The 18,451-nt window shown below is 37.8% G+C and overlaps 2 protein-coding genes across 6 annotated transcripts in view; one reads left to right on the top strand and one right to left on the bottom strand.

Moving 5' to 3' along the window:
• Window positions 1-327: 327 nt before the first annotated feature.
• Window positions 328-18,451, top strand: part of LOC126969942 (proteasome subunit beta type-5) — a 25,620-nt gene continuing 7,496 nt past the window's right edge. The window contains exons 1-6 of one of the 3 annotated variants that reach the window (XM_050815585.1): window positions 328-553; window positions 628-729; window positions 2,630-2,729; window positions 3,349-3,542; window positions 4,968-5,106; window positions 6,428-6,549. In XM_050815585.1, the coding sequence (XP_050671542.1) occupies window positions 410-553; window positions 628-729; window positions 2,630-2,729; window positions 3,349-3,542; window positions 4,968-5,106; window positions 6,428-6,549 (801 nt within the window). In that variant the 5' untranslated portion in view covers window positions 328-409. Of the gene's footprint in view, window positions 554-627; window positions 730-2,629; window positions 2,730-3,348; window positions 3,543-4,967; window positions 5,107-6,427; window positions 6,612-18,451 lie in introns of those variants that run through there. The other 2 variants (XM_050815583.1, XM_050815584.1) reach the window with 2 other exon arrangements.
• The window catches only part of LOC126969940 (probable enoyl-CoA hydratase), a 22,971-nt gene continuing 17,541 nt past the window's right edge, over window positions 13,022-18,451 (bottom strand). For 2 of the 3 annotated variants that reach the window (XM_050815581.1, XM_050815580.1), the window contains exons 5-6: window positions 15,018-15,215; window positions 13,022-13,212 (exon numbers count right to left, since the gene is read on the bottom strand). In XM_050815581.1, the coding sequence (XP_050671538.1) occupies window positions 13,091-13,212; window positions 15,018-15,215 (320 nt within the window). In that variant the 3' untranslated portion in view covers window positions 13,022-13,090. The remainder of the gene's footprint in view (window positions 13,213-15,017; window positions 15,216-18,451) is intronic. The other variant, XM_050815578.1, reaches the window with a different exon arrangement.

The following is an 18,451-nucleotide window of genomic DNA, read 5'->3' as shown; positions in this document are numbered from 1 at the left end:
ATTTGATAGTCATTTAATAATCTACTGCCCGACAGGTGGCAAGCCAGGCGATTAAATACGCCATCTAGTATGCAATAGCTGTTAGAGCCTTGAGGTTTAGATTTTTTTTAAATAATTTATATAATATGGCTACGATTTCTTTTTCGGATTAGGTCTAGACTATTGTATTTAATTTATATAAATTAATAAATATGCATTCGCAAGAACGCCGAACAATAATTCAGGACAACTTTAAATATATTCTCTTTGATCTTTATTCTCACTGTCAGACGTCAACTGTCATTCAAATTTCAATATCAATGACTTTCATTTGATCAATCAGCATTTTAGAATTTTGCTTGTCATCCGGCGTTGAAAACTTGAAAAGCGAAAACATTCGAATCACCGCAAATTCTTTTAAAGTATTATAATGGCTTTAATAGATTACTGTCGCTTGGATGAAAAAATTAATTTAAAGCCTGCTGTATCTCTAGCTACCTTTCAACAGGATGTGATTGGTTATACGAAGAACTTTACAAATTGCTCCCAACTTGCAGTTCCGCCGTTCGCAAATGTAAGTTTAATTTATACTATTGAATAGAAAAAACAATATAAATGACAATTTTTTATTTAATTTGTTATTTTCAGCCCGTAGAGAGCTTAGCTCAACTTAGTGCTCAAGATGAAACTGGGAAAAAAATCAAAATTGAATTTGACCATGGAACTACAACCCTCGGATTTCGTTACAAGGTAAGAAGTTAACATGTTTTGATTTCCGAATGAAAACAAAATGTAACTGGTAATGCTAGAAAGTACTACAACTTGTTATTTTAAAAAACCTGGGCCCCTCACACTTCCCTCTACACTTCTTTCAATATAGGTCTAATTTATAACTTTTGCAGTTAATATTATAAGTAAACTTATATTTTATTTTTAATGAGAAGAAGGGTTTGAGACCATCAAGACATTTTAGACCCAGAATTGCAAAGATTTCAGCTTGAAACATGACGGCAAAGAGTCTAGACTGGCAAATTCCCCCTATTATTAGAACTGCCATTACAAGCTAGCCCCTACCTGCTAAGTATGTAACATTTCAAGAGTATCAAGTGAAAATAGATAGTGATATTAAATGTGAAAATGAAAATCTTTTTTTCTGCTAAAATTAACACTAGCAGATTGTGTTTGGAATTCAAACTTTGGATTTCATTGTAGAATTAAATCATTGTCATTGCTAATTAGAAAGCATATTATATAATTCTTTCAAATGAAAATAAATTAAGAGTAGCAATAATTTCCTTGTCAGTGCCCACTGCTTTGTTTTGATCCTTCTGTGTGCCAAATGGCACTATTTTTTGTGGTATAAGGGGCTACCACATTGCTACTTGTGATTGTATGAGTAATTACTCTCCTTGAATCCCTATTTCCCTCCCTCCCGGTTTTCCATGATAATAGTATAGTTTCCTCATGGTGTTAGAAGTTCAAGCTCATATTTCCTGCTTCATTAATTTTGAGCATTACTCTCTGACTTTACATTTTTATATCTGTAATGGTGCTAAGTCTAGCAAAGCTGAGGTGAATACTCCTGTTACTTTAAACTGTCAAAGTATTGTTGGATATCAAATGTCATTTGATTGGACTTCTTGTACCATACAACACAGTAATAACTAGAGACTGGATTATATGCTACAAAAAATGCACAAAATATGCATGCAAATATGCATCAAAAACCATAATCCTTCCAAAATATGCATACAATTAAACAGGAAAAAATAAAAAGTCATATTTTTATTTTATTTTATAAAGGCTTGTACTGACAATTGTATTTGTGGAAAAATCTATTACAAGATATACCTACTTAGGTAACAATGAAATATTATATTTACCTTTAAAAATATGTACCTCCTACTAATTAGTACTGTTGTAAATGTTCTGTAGACAAATTGTGTCTACGATCGCTTAATAAATTTTTGTAAGCGAAAAAGGAACGTTCTACATCTACTGTACATAATTTAAATTCGGCCCAGTAACCTACTGGGCCGAATTTAAATTTGAGTGCAATATTTGGGTGTACTATGAAAAGCATCGAACAATGAGCGAGATTGAGCGTAAATATGCATAATAATTTTTTTTTCTAAAATATGCAACTACTGCTGTAAAGGTACTAAATATTTTGCATATAATCTGGTCTCTAATAAGAACTATAGGGTCCACTATGTTTATGTGTATCAGTAGTGTAGCCTTAGGAGTAACACCTCATGTAGTTGATCCAAGTGTTTACTAGCACCTACTGCCATCCATACTTTTTTCACTACTGTAGATTCAAGGAGAGTTATGATCATTGTAATGTTCCTCATTCGCTCACGAATGAAATAACTAATTTTTACTATGTAGCACTACACCCGGACATGTCCACACGCAACCAATAACCGATTAGAACTGGCCTTCCGCTGTACTGTGCATTCCTTATATAGCACTCAACGTCACACCGTTAATGTCACTGTCGATGTTGTGACAGTAACAATGATAATTAACACATACTCTGTTAAGACTAGATGTCAGTACACTACAATCATCTTCAATCCTCAAGTGTTGGGCTGCCTCAGTATAATAAAAAATCTACCTGCAAAATGTTAACTTAAAAATATTTCAGGGAGGTGTTTTACTGGCAGTGGATTCCAGAGCCACTGGTGGTCAGTTCATTGGTTCACAGACCATGAAGAAAATTGTTGAGATCAATGATTATTTGTTAGGTGAGTTTGTTCAAAACTTTTATATCTCAAACTGAAATAGTAAATGATAAGTGTGTATAAATTTTTATCTTACATTACATAATTAGGTTGAGAAAACTAAACATAATTATTATAAAAATACAAAAATTTTCATTTATAAAAACAAAAAAAATATTGTGAAGTCCTTTCAAACACACAGGAAAAACTACTTAACCATAATTATTAAAAAATCTAAGAATTAATGTCAGAAGAAGATTTAAAAACTTATATTGAAGAATGGGTGGGAAATGTGTTGTTATTGAACAATTTTGATGACATCAAACACTAAAAAGATTATATGATTGAAAAAAATTAAAAAAATTCACACAGAAAGAATGAATTATAAGCAAGCTAAAGATTGATACAGATTCAAAGCATCATAGCTAGTAATATTACTGGGAAACGAGGCTTTACAGCTTATGTCTCAAGGAGATGAGCGCACTTGTAGTGCCACTGAGTTTTATAAGAATCCTGGGCAGCACTGCATTGTGATGGGCAGGGTTTAGCAATTACCATCAGCTGAATTTACTGCTCATCTCGTCCGTTATTGTCATAAACAACAATTGAAATAATTAAAAGTGTGATATCTGATTCCCAACAGGTACATTAGCAGGTGGTGCAGCGGATTGTGTATACTGGGATAGAGTTCTTGCAAAGCAGTGTCGGTTGTACGAGCTGAGGAACCGGGAGAGGATATCTGTAGCTGCTGCGAGCAAACTAATGGCTAACATGGTGTACAACTACAAGGGTATGGGGCTCAGCATGGGAATGATGCTCGCCGGATTTGATAAGCGGGTATGTTTATTATTATGAACAAAAGAAATCACCTTTTTGCATCCAGTAAGATGAAAAATGTAGTCATGCCCACAACAATGTCCGCTGTCTCTGTACAATGCCGCCACAAATATAATCCTACAACTTCATGAGTGGCCGTCCCTGTCACCTCGTGGCACGGTCACGGCACAAAGTATAGCACGAATGGAATGGCTGAACATCTACCCACAGTCTGTGATTACTTACAGACAGGTGACCCTGTAAACTTGTACATCCTTGTATTTCAAAAAACTCTAAATAGGTTTTGGAATATTTATGTTTTCAAAACTCAACAGATTTGATATAAAATTATTACTATAGTTGACGCGGCATTAAATGAGTCGTCGTAAATCATTGTAATCAATCTATCTCGCTCGCACTCATTGGACTTACAGAGCGTCAAAATGATATGCGTAACATAGTCAATGTCGATAAAATTTAATAAATGGATTTTTTAGGGTTTGTTATATATGAAACTAGCTGAGCGGACAGACGTTGCTCTTGAAATAATAAATAAAATACTGTTTTTATGAATATGTCAATAATATTTCATAACACAAAGAATTATTTAGTAAAATATGCTCCCTGTCAATGACATTCTATATTATGTATAGAACGTGATTGGTCCTGTTGTTAACTATAATGTAATTATTTCACAACAGAACTGTCAAATCGTGCGTCAATAAATTCTCTCATAGAAATAACCATACAAAAAAAATATTGGAATTAAAAATAATGATGGGTCTCAAATCGAAATAAAAACTATCCTATCTCTCAAGTTGGACTAAACTGCACTCGATGAAGTAATCCCCATTAAAATCCGTTCATTAGTTTAGGAGTCCATCGCGGACAAACAACGTGTCACGTAATTTATATATATTAAGATAATATAATAATGTAACAAAATAAAAAAAACTAATCTACAATTATAAATACTTTATTGTTTTACAAAATATTTTCTCGTAAAGTGGACTCATGAAGCGAGTGGCAGATATTAATAAGCTGCAAAGTAACACAACTGTATTGTTGTTGACATTTTTGGCCAGACGGCTTAGCACGACGCTGACTCTATAGTAATTACTAATGACCACTGACCTCTATAAATACCACTGGACAGTCTGTTCCATATGCTTGACAGCTAATTTTTTGGGCCTATTTGAACTCGCGAGCGTCCAGAATATTAATTTTGATGTCTAATACAAATGGCTTCGAAGGAACTTCAAGAATCAACATTATAAAGTTCACATTTGTTTTTTGTAAATAGTTTCACACCATCAATTGTTGTTTGCTGAGGTTGTCGTCACTAGTATTAGTACCGCAGACTCACGCTACATTATCAACAGTTTGACAGCCACCAGTCCAGTGGTATATAGTAGAGGGCAGTGCTAATGACTCATTACGTTGCAGGGTGCACAGTTGTATTATGTGGACAGCGAAGGTACCCGTACACCAGGGAAGGTTTTCTCTGTTGGTTCCGGCTCTGTCTATGCATTTGGTGTGCTAGACTCTGGATACAAATGGGATCTTGAAGACTTGGAGGCTCAAGGTTTGTTATTTATTTTGAGTAATATAAAAAGCCTTGAACAAGAAGGGAGGATGAACTCAAACTCACAGCTGGCCCGAACTGGAGAAGAGTGTCCCTTGACAGACTCCAGAATGGAAAGAGCTAGAGGAGGCCTTTGCCAAGCGGCATACTGAGTTAATAGACATACTCTGACTCAGAATAAAAAGGGCTTAATAGAATATAAAAAGTATAATTGCCTACAAAGGGCTCTTTCGGACTAGTTTCTCATTGATCCTGCATATTACATTTGAGTACATTATACAAATGAGGGTTTATGTATTTACATTTTGGAAACAAACAGTATTTAAAACATAAAATATTGTACACATAAAGTTTCCACTGATATACATATTATGTGGGAAGTCTAAAAAGTGTGGGGCTTAATGCTGTAAATTTTATAATTATTATAGTAATGCCTATAATATGCAAGAGTCGGATCAAGAAGTTTGTCAACAAGAGCTATCAAAGATTACTCTCTGAATGATGCTTGCTTTGCAGTCAAAAACAAGCCCTGTGGGCTTCTTTGCACAGGATGCCGGCTAGATTATGGGTGCCACAACGGCGCCTATTTCTGCCGTGAAGCAGTAATGTGTAAACATTACAGTGTTTCGGTCTGTAGGGCGCCGCAGATAGTGAAATTACTGGGCAAATGATACTAAACATCTTATGTCTCACGGTGACGAGAGCAATTATTGTAGTGCCGCTCCGCTTCGCGCCTTACGCCACTAACTTTATTTTTATCCACTTACTACCTACCTACCTAGTTTTAACTTAGGGTTCGGTTACAGCAGCGATAGACGGCACCTTTGAAATCAAAAATTATCAAACAATACACAATGCAAAGACCGAACACGCTCGAAGAGCAATAGTAGTAGTACTATTAACATCGCATTGAAGTTACCCTTGTGTTGTGTCTTTTTTATGACAATAAGGGACGAGACGAGTAGGACTTTCAGCTGATTGTAATTGATTGGTGCCCATTACAATGCAGTGCCGCTCAGGGTTTTTGAAAGACCCAAAAATTCTGAGCGCCACTAAAATTGCGCTTGTCACCTTGAAACATAAGATGTTAAGTCTCATTTGCTCAGTAATTTCACTAACTACGGGTGCCGTTCAGACCGAAACACAGTACTGCTTACACATTACTGCTTCACGGCAGAAAATGGCACCGTGGTTTACCCATAGATCTGGCCGGCATCCTGTGCAAAGGAGCCTCCCACATGTTGGTTTAAGTACATTCATTTTTAGGTCACGAATATTGTCTTTTTTTTCTTTAATTATTAATTGTTATACATTGTTTTAGAACTTGGGCGTCGTGCTATCTACCACGCGACGCACCGGGATGCGTACTCCGGTGGCATCATCCGCGTATACCACATTAGCGACCAGGGCTGGGTCAACATCTCCAACGAGGACTGCTCCGACCTGCACTACAAGTATCAGGCACAGCGGGGAGTCACAGATACCGAATAAATTATAATTGAGTACTGCTGTTTCATTTATATATATACGCCACTCTTAAATTTATAATAAATCACATCAAAATAGAATACAGGCTTTTTATTAAATACGTGCTAATATTATAAATGCGGGTGTGAGTTTGTTTCTTCTTCTTTCAAGCCTGAACTTCTTAAGTGATAATCAAGAATTTACTTCATGTATGTTGTCAGGAGTATAACAGAAAAGGGTACATTTGTCCGAAAATTTTAGGAGTATCCAAAGGAGTTCTGTATACGAATTTAACAAGACAATTGTATGAAGCCTGAGGCTACAAGTACACCAAAATTCAGCGGCTCTCCGCGATAGTTATATTATTATTATTAGTGGGGAGAGTTACACTCAAATCTGTAGATCTATTGTGCCCCCTATGTGTGCTCGAACGAACGCCCTATACTAGCGGCACGCTATGATGGCCGTTTTGACATTATAATAGTGATGTGAAATGTCAATTTATTCTCGACAAAAATAATCAAATCTATTAGTTTTTGTTCCTGATTAAAAAGGTTTAATAAAACGGAAATATAAATGTTCACTTAATATATTGGAATGAAAATTAATACACACACTTTATATGCACAAAGAAACATGAATACAAAAAGAGACCAAAAAAAGGTGTAACAAAAGGCCAGATTGAATCAGATTCGTCCATACTGCTATTTTCACTGTCGTCATTGCTATCATCATAATGACATTAATTATTATGAGTTCGTTTTCTAAAATATTATCTATTTTCACATCTCTTTCATAATCTTCCCTTATTAATTTAACAGTTCTATTCACAACCTTTTCCCAGTCTCCTTTAGTCATATGTTCACAAGCTTCTTCTAATATTTTTATCATTTTTGTTGTGGTAAATGGTGGTTCTGTATTGCGCCTTGTAGCATATCCCTTAATTTGAGCCCACATCAACTCAATTACATTATATTCACAATGGTAAGGCGGTACCCGTATAACTCTGTCCCCATATTCTAACACTATTTCGTCAATAACGTATCGGATCTTGGTTGGTTTGTTTTCATTTAAAAGACGTACTAATTCCGCTTTTAACATATTTATGTTTGCATCCACGCCATTTTTTTGAAGCCATGCGACGATGTCACCTTTCTATTGGGATTGGGCAGGTGGCTTGTCAATTTGCATCGAGTGGTATGGGGCGTTGTCCACAATTATAATAGATGGTTCAGGGAGGCTACACAATATTGAGGTAAACCATTCAGTAAACTAGTCTCCAGTGGTTTTTGACGCAAAAGCCATGAGAGAACTTTCGACAAACCCGTTGATGGTTCCGGCGTGACAAATTATAAGTCGCGATCCTTTTCCAACAGGAACTTTGGACGTAGATGCTGCAGTGTCATCGGTCCAAGAACGCTTTAGAGCGTGTTTAGCATTAAGCCGTGTTTCATTAAAAAACAACATTTTGCCAATCTTCAATTTCTTTCACTTGCTGTAAGAAAATATATCTTGCCATCACGATATAAATTTTAAATTTCGAAAAACAAATACCGTGTTTTGTGGTAAATAATACACGAAATAATTAAAATCTTATAAATATAAAAAATAAACGTTCGCGGGACCCTAATATAGTTTAGAAATCAATGTAATAAATAAATTTTGTGCCCTAAAATTATACAATCGATAAATTTTTATGACTAACTGCACTTCACTATTGACAATAAAGAACAGTAATTTGCTCCTTCAATGTAATTATTAATTAATACGAAACTTCATGAGTAGACAAACGTCAAAACGGCCATCATAGCGTGCCGTACGTAGTGATCGTCACGACGAGTATAGTCACTCGTCGTGATGAGGTAGTTGGGAAACGTTTGGAGAAATTATTCCCTTGCATAATAGGAGTTCTTATTTATATCTTCATCACACTCTCCAGGCCTTAGACCTTGCGGCGCAATATCCTCAGGGGACACAGCTGAGGTAGGTCCTCTGTCTGGATATTGAGGGCTGACGGTTATATTACAAGGTTGGGCCAGAGTGAAGCCCAAGACAAGCTTCACTTAATGTCGTTTTATTTGATTTTATTCAGAAAACTAACAGCTAAGTCTACTTATATCTATATACAAATTTAAACGAAAGTTACTAAGAGCAAAACTACAGGTTTCCAAAATTATAAGTAGTAGTGCACAAAAATGAAACTAAGAATATACTTCATACATTACACGTACATTTAAGTTATTGTACATGATAAAGGAACTGAAGCTATGGAAGTATTATTAAAGAAGAATTTGTTAAAGCAATTGCTTGCTCGCCACGGGAAAATATTGCTTTTGCAGTTTTGGTTAGTATGGCGAATAAGTAAATCATGCTGTCACATTGATTTAAATAATAATGTCCAAACGAGCTACGAACCACAGTTCATAAAGGCGTTATAATATAAAGCACTTTACAAAAAGTCAACCTTATTGCTGTAAGTTTACATTTAGTTTCCGTTGTCGTAAACATAGGACTTTTTTTTATGGAATAGGAAGACAAACGAGCGTACGGGTCACCTGGTGTTAAGTGATCACCGCCGCCCACATTCTCTTGCAACACCAGAGGAATCACAAGAGCGTTGCCGGCCTTAAAGGAAAGTGTACGCGCTTATTTTGAAGGTACTCATGTCGTATCGTCCCGGAAACACCGCACAAGGAAGCTCATTCCACAGCGTTGTAGTACGCGGAAGAAAGCTCCTTGAAAACCGCACTGTGGAGGATCATCCAGATGGTGGGGATAATATCCTAACTTGTGGCGTGTCGTGCGAAGGTGGAATTCGGCGGCAGGAATCAGGTTAAACAGCTCTTCGGAACACTCCCCGTGATAAATGCGGTAGAAGACACACAATGAAACGACGTCTCTACGCAACGCCAAGTGATCCAGCCGTTCGCAGAGCACTGGGTCCCCGACAATTCGAGCTGCTCTGCGTTGCACGCGGTTAAATGGATTGAGCTGATACTGGGGTGCGCCAGAACAGAGATGCCAGCAATACTCCATGTGTGGCCGGACCTGCGCTTTGTAGAGCGTTAGAATGTGGGCCGGCTTGAAGTATTGCCGTGCTCTATTGATGACTCCCAGCTTTTTCGAAGCCAATTTGGCTTTGCCCTCCAGATGGCCACGAAATTGGCAATCGCTCGAGATTTCGAGACCCAGTATTCCGATACCAGGCGAGGCTTTAAGGGAAGTGTTGTCGAAGAGCGGTGATACGACAAATGGGGTTTTTTTAGTGGTAAACGCGCAAACTTGAGTCTTCTGGGGGTTAAATTGGACAAGGTTCAATTTACCCCATTCCGCGACCTTTTCAAGAGAGGACTCGATAGAAGACACAAGTTTCTCCCGGCACTGGCCGACGATTTCCCGAGAGAGACGTGCATGGCCCGTGTATACGGCATCACCAGTGCTGTCATCTGCATAGCAATGAATGTTGGAGGTGTCCAACATATCATTGATATGCAGAAGAAGCAGCGTAGGAGATAGCACACAGCCTTGGGGCACTCCAGCATACACGGGCTTCGGGTTCGAGCAATGTCCGTCGACAAGGACCTGTATGTTGCGCCCAGTGAGGAAGCTGGAGGTCCACTTGCACAAGCTCTCGGGAAGCCCAAATGATGGAAGTTTAGAGAGGAGCGCCTTATGCCATACACGATCAAAGGCCTTCGCTATATCCAGGCTAACTGCCAGGCCTTCCCCCTTGCTTTCAATAGCCGCAGCCCATCTATGTGTTAGGTATACCAGAAGATCACCTGCCGACCGACCATGGCGAAACCCGTATTATCGGTCGTTGATCAACTGGTGACCCTCTAGGTATACCAAGAGCTGACGGCTAATTATACTCTCCATGATTTTGGAGAGCAGGGAGGTAATAGCAATAGGCCTGTAGTTTGCCGGATCCGAACTGTTTCCTTTTTTTTTGATCGGTAGGACAAGAGCTGACTTCCATGAGTCAGGGACTACGCCTTTGGAATAAGAGTGCCGGAATAAACTGTCTGAACTGTACTTCAGGCATAAAGCTCTGACACCGCGGGATGGTCGACGGTGTTTTTCCGCTGTCGTCAAGAGTCGAGTTGGAGGCAAAAAGAGCGGAAAGGAGATAAGCTTTCTCTTTTGCCGTATGGGCCAGGGTGTCATTTCTCATGTGCAACGGTGGCAGGGACGGCTGGTTGAAGTTACCAAGAGCAGCTTTCGACAACGACCAGAACTTGCGTGTTCCAATCGGGTAACTGGAAAGCTGCTCGCCGATTTTACGACGTGCTTCGATTTCGCACGGGCGATTTGCCGCTTAAAAAATCTGGAGGCACGGTTATATTTCCTCTTAAGAACTTTGCAGTTCGGATCCTTTGTGCCCAGCGCCGCAACCCAAGTTCGATACGCCTGTTTTTGCAGTCAGATGCTGCTTTAACTGACGCATCGAACCAGGGGTGTGATCTGCCACCGGTCGGTACTACAGAGCTTGGTATAAAAATATCCATGCCCTGTAGTATCACATCGGCTACTGCAGCGGCGCAGGCACTAGGATCATCAGAAGGGAAACAAACCTTGCCCCAAGGGTAGGATGCAAAAAAGGAACGCATCCTATCCCAATCTGCTGACTTGTAGTGCCAAACGCGGCGGGTCGCTTGTGGTCTGCGACGTTGGCGTCGGATAGGCACTACACTCCAGATCAGGCAATGGTCGGACGTTCTGAGAGGGGCGTCGACAAAGACCTGATAACCATCGGGATATGTAGTCAGCAGATCTAATAAGGACGGCATGTGGCTATCCACATCCGGGAGCCGCGTTGGCGACTCAACCAATTGCGACAGACCATACGCCAATGCAAAATTATGCACAGATCGCCCTGCGTAGTCTGTGGTGCGTGATCCAAGCCATTCGGCATTGTGCCCGTTGAAATCACCCAAGACCACGATTTCAGCGGAGGGAATCTGTGCAAGCACGTCGTCAATTGCCGCTTGAACGCAGCTCATGATTTGGACTTATTGCTGCATCCACAAGTTGGCTTAGGTTCGACCATTCAAAAAAATAGAGCTACCCATTACTCTGTGCCCCTATGTCTATTGCCGTTACCTTATCTATAAATAGGGCTATTCGTTACTCTGTGCCCCTATGTCTCCTGCAGTTACCTCATCTATAAATAGGGCTACACGTTACTCGGTGCTCCTAACTTTCATGCCGTTACCTTACCTATAAATAGGGCTATACGTTACTCTGTGTCTCTTTCCGTAATTTATCCTATAAATAGGGCAACACGTTACCCTGTGCCCCTATCTTTCATGCCTTATTAAGATAATATAGGTAAGCCTATACGTCACTCTATGCCCCTATATCTCTTGCCGTTACTTTGTCTAGAAATAGGGCTACACGATACTCTGTGCCCCTGTCTCGTGCCGTTACCTTACCTATTAAAAGGGCTTCGCGTTACTCTGTATGCCTATGTCTCTTGCCGTTACCTTATCTATAAATAGGGCTACACGTTACTCTGTGTCCCTTTGTGTCTTGCCGATACCTTATACCTATATACAAAGTATCATGTGCATTCTGCATCATACTGTTGTAAAAACAAGTTTCAAAATTGATTCTAGTTTATAATTTTGCAGAAATAATTATTTTAGTCTTGTCTCTTTCGAAATAGAAAAGATGATTTTTATTAAATTTAATCTCTGCAATCACTACAAATTTGGCAATGATGAAACAATTCATATTAAGAAGAACACATCACATAAAAGAAGTTTGACTTCAAAAACACGACTTTTTGACAATCATACTTCGCTACACTACATTACCGAAAACTAATTGACAAACTCACTCCATATCATTGGCGGCTTACCTTCACAGCTGAACCTGTATTTACGGAACCTTCACTAACAGACAGCTCATGCATTATTATTTACTAACAGACAGGGTAACTTAGGCTGCTTATATTTAAAGAAAATCCAATTTTTAAGCTATTGCATAGCTTCTATCGCGGGCCTTGAGCGTGGAGACCGAATCCAGAAATTCCGTAACGAAAATAACCTAACACTTACTTACTAGATCTATATAGATATTCCTGTCTTTTTGTGCTGAAGGACTCAAGACTCTGGGGTACGCCTTGATTTGTTTTTAATTTTCTTATTTTTTTTATCACGTTTTTTAATTTTTATTTAATTTCACCTGTCCCGTTGTCTATCTGTAATCAAATCTTGCAAGTAAAATTTTACTCACTTCCCGTTTGCTTTTTTTTTAAATAAATTTTATCAAAAAAATAATGCACAAATAGAATAAATAAATAATTATAATTGCATAAGTTGATAAAAAATGCTATGCAATAGCTTTACCGCGGCAGTCCCCGAGTGCCTCACGTCTTTTTTGCGTAACCTTTTACCATGATACAAAAGTACTTGGTCAATCGTTATTAAATAAAACACTTAAATACTTAAATTATTTTATTCTACGTAGGTACTTAGCAACAATAACAACATTAAATAAGTTAAACAACTAACTACGACTTTTTATCATCCTTCTTATCTTCGGTGACTGTAATTTCCTCAAACGCCTCCTCCAGCTCCCATTCTTTAAGTGGAACTTCTGTTAGCTTGTAGAATTTGCCGTGTTTACCAATACCTGTAATCAATATAAATACAGATTATATAAACGTTCGAACAGTCTGAAATAAGATCACTGGTACGGGTTTTTACGACCAAGCTATCAAACATATCAGCAAGTATGATAAATAGCGTGACATGAAAACATTTAAACCCGTCTTAACATGTGAGTAACGCTGCACAGCTATATAATAATAACTTTATTGTGCGAGCAGTGGATATTTTACAAAATAAGATCATTAGAAAAGTATTTTCCTATTATCGTGCGCAAAGTTCGATTTTGCGCATGCATTTGCGTTCGCAAATTCGCAAATTTCGCAATTGCTATTCTCCCACACGTTGACAAGAGCGTGGGGGAATATTTGAAAATAATTATAGTGGTCGAGATTTGCTTAACTTAATAGGAAATATTAGATTGTTAACCGAGGGTCGAAAGAATAAATTCCCGACGTATTTAGGCTATAGTCCGAGTAGAAATTGATTTTTTTACCCGTGTTAAACACTCTACTTTTCATTTCGAATATGAGGAAAATAAAATTATTTGTTTAGGTATCTAAACGATTCATAGATAATATTATGTAATAATATTAGTAGTACCTATTGAAAATTAATTGTCAAATTAGGACAATTTATGTCGACTTTTTGAATTTTAAATATGGAACTCACCGCGTAATTGTTGCGGCTTATTCCGCTCAAAGAAGTTTGTGCTAAGTTCACACGGGCTGTTTAGAAAGTCACATGGCCGCAGCATTTTTTTTATTAGTTTTACTTTTACATAAAACTCTACATAGCTGACAGCAGTTCTATTTTTAAAGTTCATTCCGGCCCTTGGGTGGGAAGTAATTTGTATGGGTTTTCCCTCTCTGTGGAGGGAAGCAACATTTTCTACCAAATAATCAGATCAAAACAACAATACTTTCCGAGTATGAGAAATGAAAAATAGATAACGATATTCCTGCGCACCTGTATTGTGATGTAGTATTATTTTTCTGACAGAAACTATAGAAGTTTTAACAAAAGTCAAAAAACGTAACAATGAAAACTTCAATAACAAAACAGTGATAGCACGAAAATATCATGAGATGGCGAAACGGTAATGAAACTGCAAACCGTACTAACGCAATAGGACGAGCGCGAGGGGGTGAAAGGAGAACGGGAGGGGGCTTCCATGTTCCAGCGAGGTCCAGCGATAATGTGGCCGTGTAGTATATACACCAGCTACCTACTCTCACGTACAGTAATAGTCACATATTACGTTTATACGCTATATGCCAATTTCATCCCTGTTTATTGTGATATATTCTCGCTCTAACATGACTAGACCGAATTCTTCCTCTTAAGAGCCAACTATTTTGAGAAATATTATACAAGTGCATGTCACGATCTTCTTCTCTAAACACTTCTATAATGTAGAAACCATTTTGGATAAGCTCGCCACAATAAGATTTTTCTTGCTTCACCGGAAGGAAAACAAATAGTTGTATATACTTTTTTAGCTATACGATTTGAGATTCCCCAATATAGTACCAATTGATCGTCACAAAAAGAGCTTTCAATGGTCAATGAGGACACATACCATACATTTTGCCCATGATCCTTTACTGATTTCCATATTCTTCGCTTTATTTAATAAACTAAACTAAATACAACTAAATAATATGTAACTGGTAAATCATACAGGCCGGGTTAATTATAGGCTAGACACGCAGGTCTGTCTGTCTTGGCCAATACATCACAAGATTATGTGAGTAAGTAACTAAACTTGTATCTGCAAAGCAAAAATGATAGTACAATGCTGTTTAATGGATCAGCTCGAACACTTACCTCCTTGGAACTTCTTTACTCCTTTGTTCAGATCATCAATGGCAGATCCTAGTAGACTGGCCATCACGGCCTCATCTCTCATGCTCTCTTCACTGTTCGGGTTGAGCTGTGAGTTCACAGCTGCTAGTTTATCCATTATGAGTGCGTTTTGTGGAAACTTTGTCAATGATTTGGCAAGCTTTATTGATTCACCTAGTGCTGAAATTAATTTATGCAAATGCTCATTATACAGTATCGTTTAATAATAACATAGGATAGTGCATAGAAGTAACGCAAAAATAATTATTTTATTAATAAGTTTAAATTGAAAAAGTGAATTTTTCAAATAAAATAATTATTTAAATAAATTTAGAAAGATTAAACTCTTTGTACTGATAATGTACATTGACCACTGGAGGGATGCACGATTTCGGCTTTTGTAGTGACCGCAAGATGTGGCAAGGAGCGAGAAGCGGCAACGTCGCTTTAAATCTTTCTGATGGACGCCCAGCGACTTTGAATTTGAAGCGCGCGGGACGGCAACATCGCTTTTTGATGTTCAAAGATTCAAGTTCATTAAATTATTTATACAAATTAAATTTGTAACAAATTTTTGTTGCAAGTTTATAACAATTGAAAGAGCGACATCTCAAGTCAATTTCAATATGCAATTATTGCGGTTGAGCAGTGTTGAAACTACATTGTGAGTGTAGTCGCCCATACATAATTGTATTGAGTAAAACAGTAGCATTAAAGACCTCGAACCGAGAGCATGTTTTTTATTACCGACAAGCAAGAAACAATACAATCACCCTTACAATAAAGTACATAGTGGTCCAAACGAGTCCGATTATTAGCGAGTGCATCAAAAAAAAAAGACGGATTAGTGTGAACAGATTATAGCGATAAGAAACCGGCCGCCGTGTAGTGCTAACACCAGTGCACCTTATCGCGCTGTAATACGGTTGAAACTTCAGAACAGCTATCGAAGAATTTTTTGTGGAAGTTTCTTACAAGTTCTATTACAAAACTAGAAACAACACGTGATATAATTACGTCAAAATGGCTACTGCAGTTGAACAATTATTGAATTTGTTACAAGATACTTCTAATTTGTTAAAGAAGACACAGATTAACTTAAAGAAATGTTCAAAGTCTCGGCTTACACGTGGATATTTAACAACGCGGTTGGAGTGTATTAAGGAATATTGGAAACTGTTTATAACTACGCATCAAACTTTAATAAAAACAACGACTCAAGTGCAACGTAACGATATAGCTTATTTTGTTAACGATGAGTACAACTGCTTTGAAGACTTGTACATATGTATCAAGGCTGATATTCAAGATATGTTATCAGATATGGAAACGCCGCCTTCTACGAGTAGTCAACATAGGAATTGCAGCTTGATGTCGACTGAGGGAGCTTCATCGCAAGTTTTGCTACCTAGGATACAACTGCCTGTTTACAATGGACATTATGAAGAATGGCCTACATTCCATGATTTATTTGTCAGTTTGGTGCATAATAACACATCTCTTTCCGACGTACAAAAACTACACTACTTAAAGACAAGTTTAGCTGGTGAAGCCGAAGCGCTGTTAAGACACATTCAAGTCACCGACACCAATTATGCACAAGCGTGGGAAACTCTAAAACAACGTTTCGGTAACAAGAGGATGATTGTAAGTACAATACTTAAACGTTTATTTAATCAGAAAAGGATAAGTGTACCGTCTGCCCAACACATCAAACTGTTGCTTGACACTACTTGTGAGTGTCTTAATACTTTAAATAATTTGAAAGTTACCACCGAGTCCTGGGACCCAGTAATTATATTTCTTGTGATACAGAAATTGGATCAGGACTCACACAAAGAATGGGAGACATACAACTACAAACAAAACACAGATGATTTACCTTCTTGGAGTGATTTGAAGATCTTTTTGGAATCTAAATTTAGGACATTAGAGTTAGTTACCCCAACCAGTAGTGCTAGTGCTGTGACACCCGTAAAGACAAGAGTGTGTAATTATGCACCAAACTGACAAATAAATCGTGGAATGTAGGCCATTCTTCATAATGTCCATTGTAAACAGGCAGTTGTATCCTAGGTAGCAAAACTTGCGATGAAGCTCCCTCAGTCGACATCAAGCTGCAATTCCTATGTTGACTACTCGTAGAAGGCGGCGTTTCCATATCTGATAACATATCTTGAATATCAGCCTTGATACATATGTACAAGTCTTCAAAGGAGTTGTACTCATCGTTAACAAAATAAGCTATATCGTTACGTTGCACTTGAGTCGTTGTTTTTATTAAAGTTTGATGCGTAGTTATAAACAGTTTCCAATATTCCTTAATACACTCCAACCGCGTTGTTAAATATCCACGTGTAAGCCGAGACTTTGAACATTTCTTTAAGTTAATCTGTGTCTTCTTTAACAAATTAGAAGTATCTTGTAACAAATTCAATAATTGTTCAACTGCAGTAGCCATTTTGACGTAATTATATCACGTGTTGTTTCTAGTTTTGTAATAGAACTTGTACATCATTTTTGGTTTTTACAAGAGCATTGTAATGGGCAGGGCGTATCAATTACCATCAGCTGAAAGTCCTGCTCGTCTCGTCCCTTAAGGTAATAAAAAGGGGAGCTCCACTATGTACTTTATTGTAAGGGTGATTGTATTGTTTCTTGCTTGTCGGTAATAAAAAACATGCTCTCGGTTCGAGGTCTTTAATGCTACTGTTTTACTCAATACAATTATGTATGGGCGACTACACTCACAATGTAGTTTCAACATGCCGCCCACCAAAGGACGTTAGTACTTTAAAATGTTATACAATTCTAATTAATTTCAACCGGGAATGACTTAAAATTACAAAACAAATTGATTAAATTCAAAACACGATAATAATTAACTAATCATTTATAGGAAAATCACATAATTTACCTATTGATCTTTTTACAATTTCACCGCGATATCTGACACTATATACTCTGGTACAACCATCTGGTCCGGGATGCTTTGCAATAATTCTACCTAAGGACCATTTTCCAGGAGGAAGATTTTCCTCTTTTAATAGGACAATATCGCCAATATTGTACTCTGCCTTGCGCTTAAACCATTTAGATCTAGTCTGAAGTTTAGTTAAATATTCGGATTTCCACCTGTGCCAAAAATCCCTAACTAATTTCTGTGTCAATTGCCAACGATCCAGTCTATGCAACGAAATGTCTCTAATGTCAGGTGAAGGAATGTTTACTAGTGCCTCTCCTATCAAAAAGTGTCCGGGTGTAAGTGGCTCTAATGCATCTGGATCACTGGTGTCAACTGTAGTCAATGGCCTTGAGTTTAGACATGCTTCTATTTCACATAGTGTTGTGATCATTTCTTCAAATGTCAAACATGCGGTAAGTATCCTTCGCAAGTGGTACTTTGTGGATTTTAC

This window comes from Leptidea sinapis, chromosome 19, assembly GCF_905404315.1.
Source record: "Leptidea sinapis chromosome 19, ilLepSina1.1, whole genome shotgun sequence".
Taxonomy (NCBI): Eukaryota; Metazoa; Arthropoda; class Insecta; order Lepidoptera; family Pieridae; genus Leptidea; species Leptidea sinapis.
This window is presented reverse-complemented; position numbering and strand designations above follow the sequence as displayed.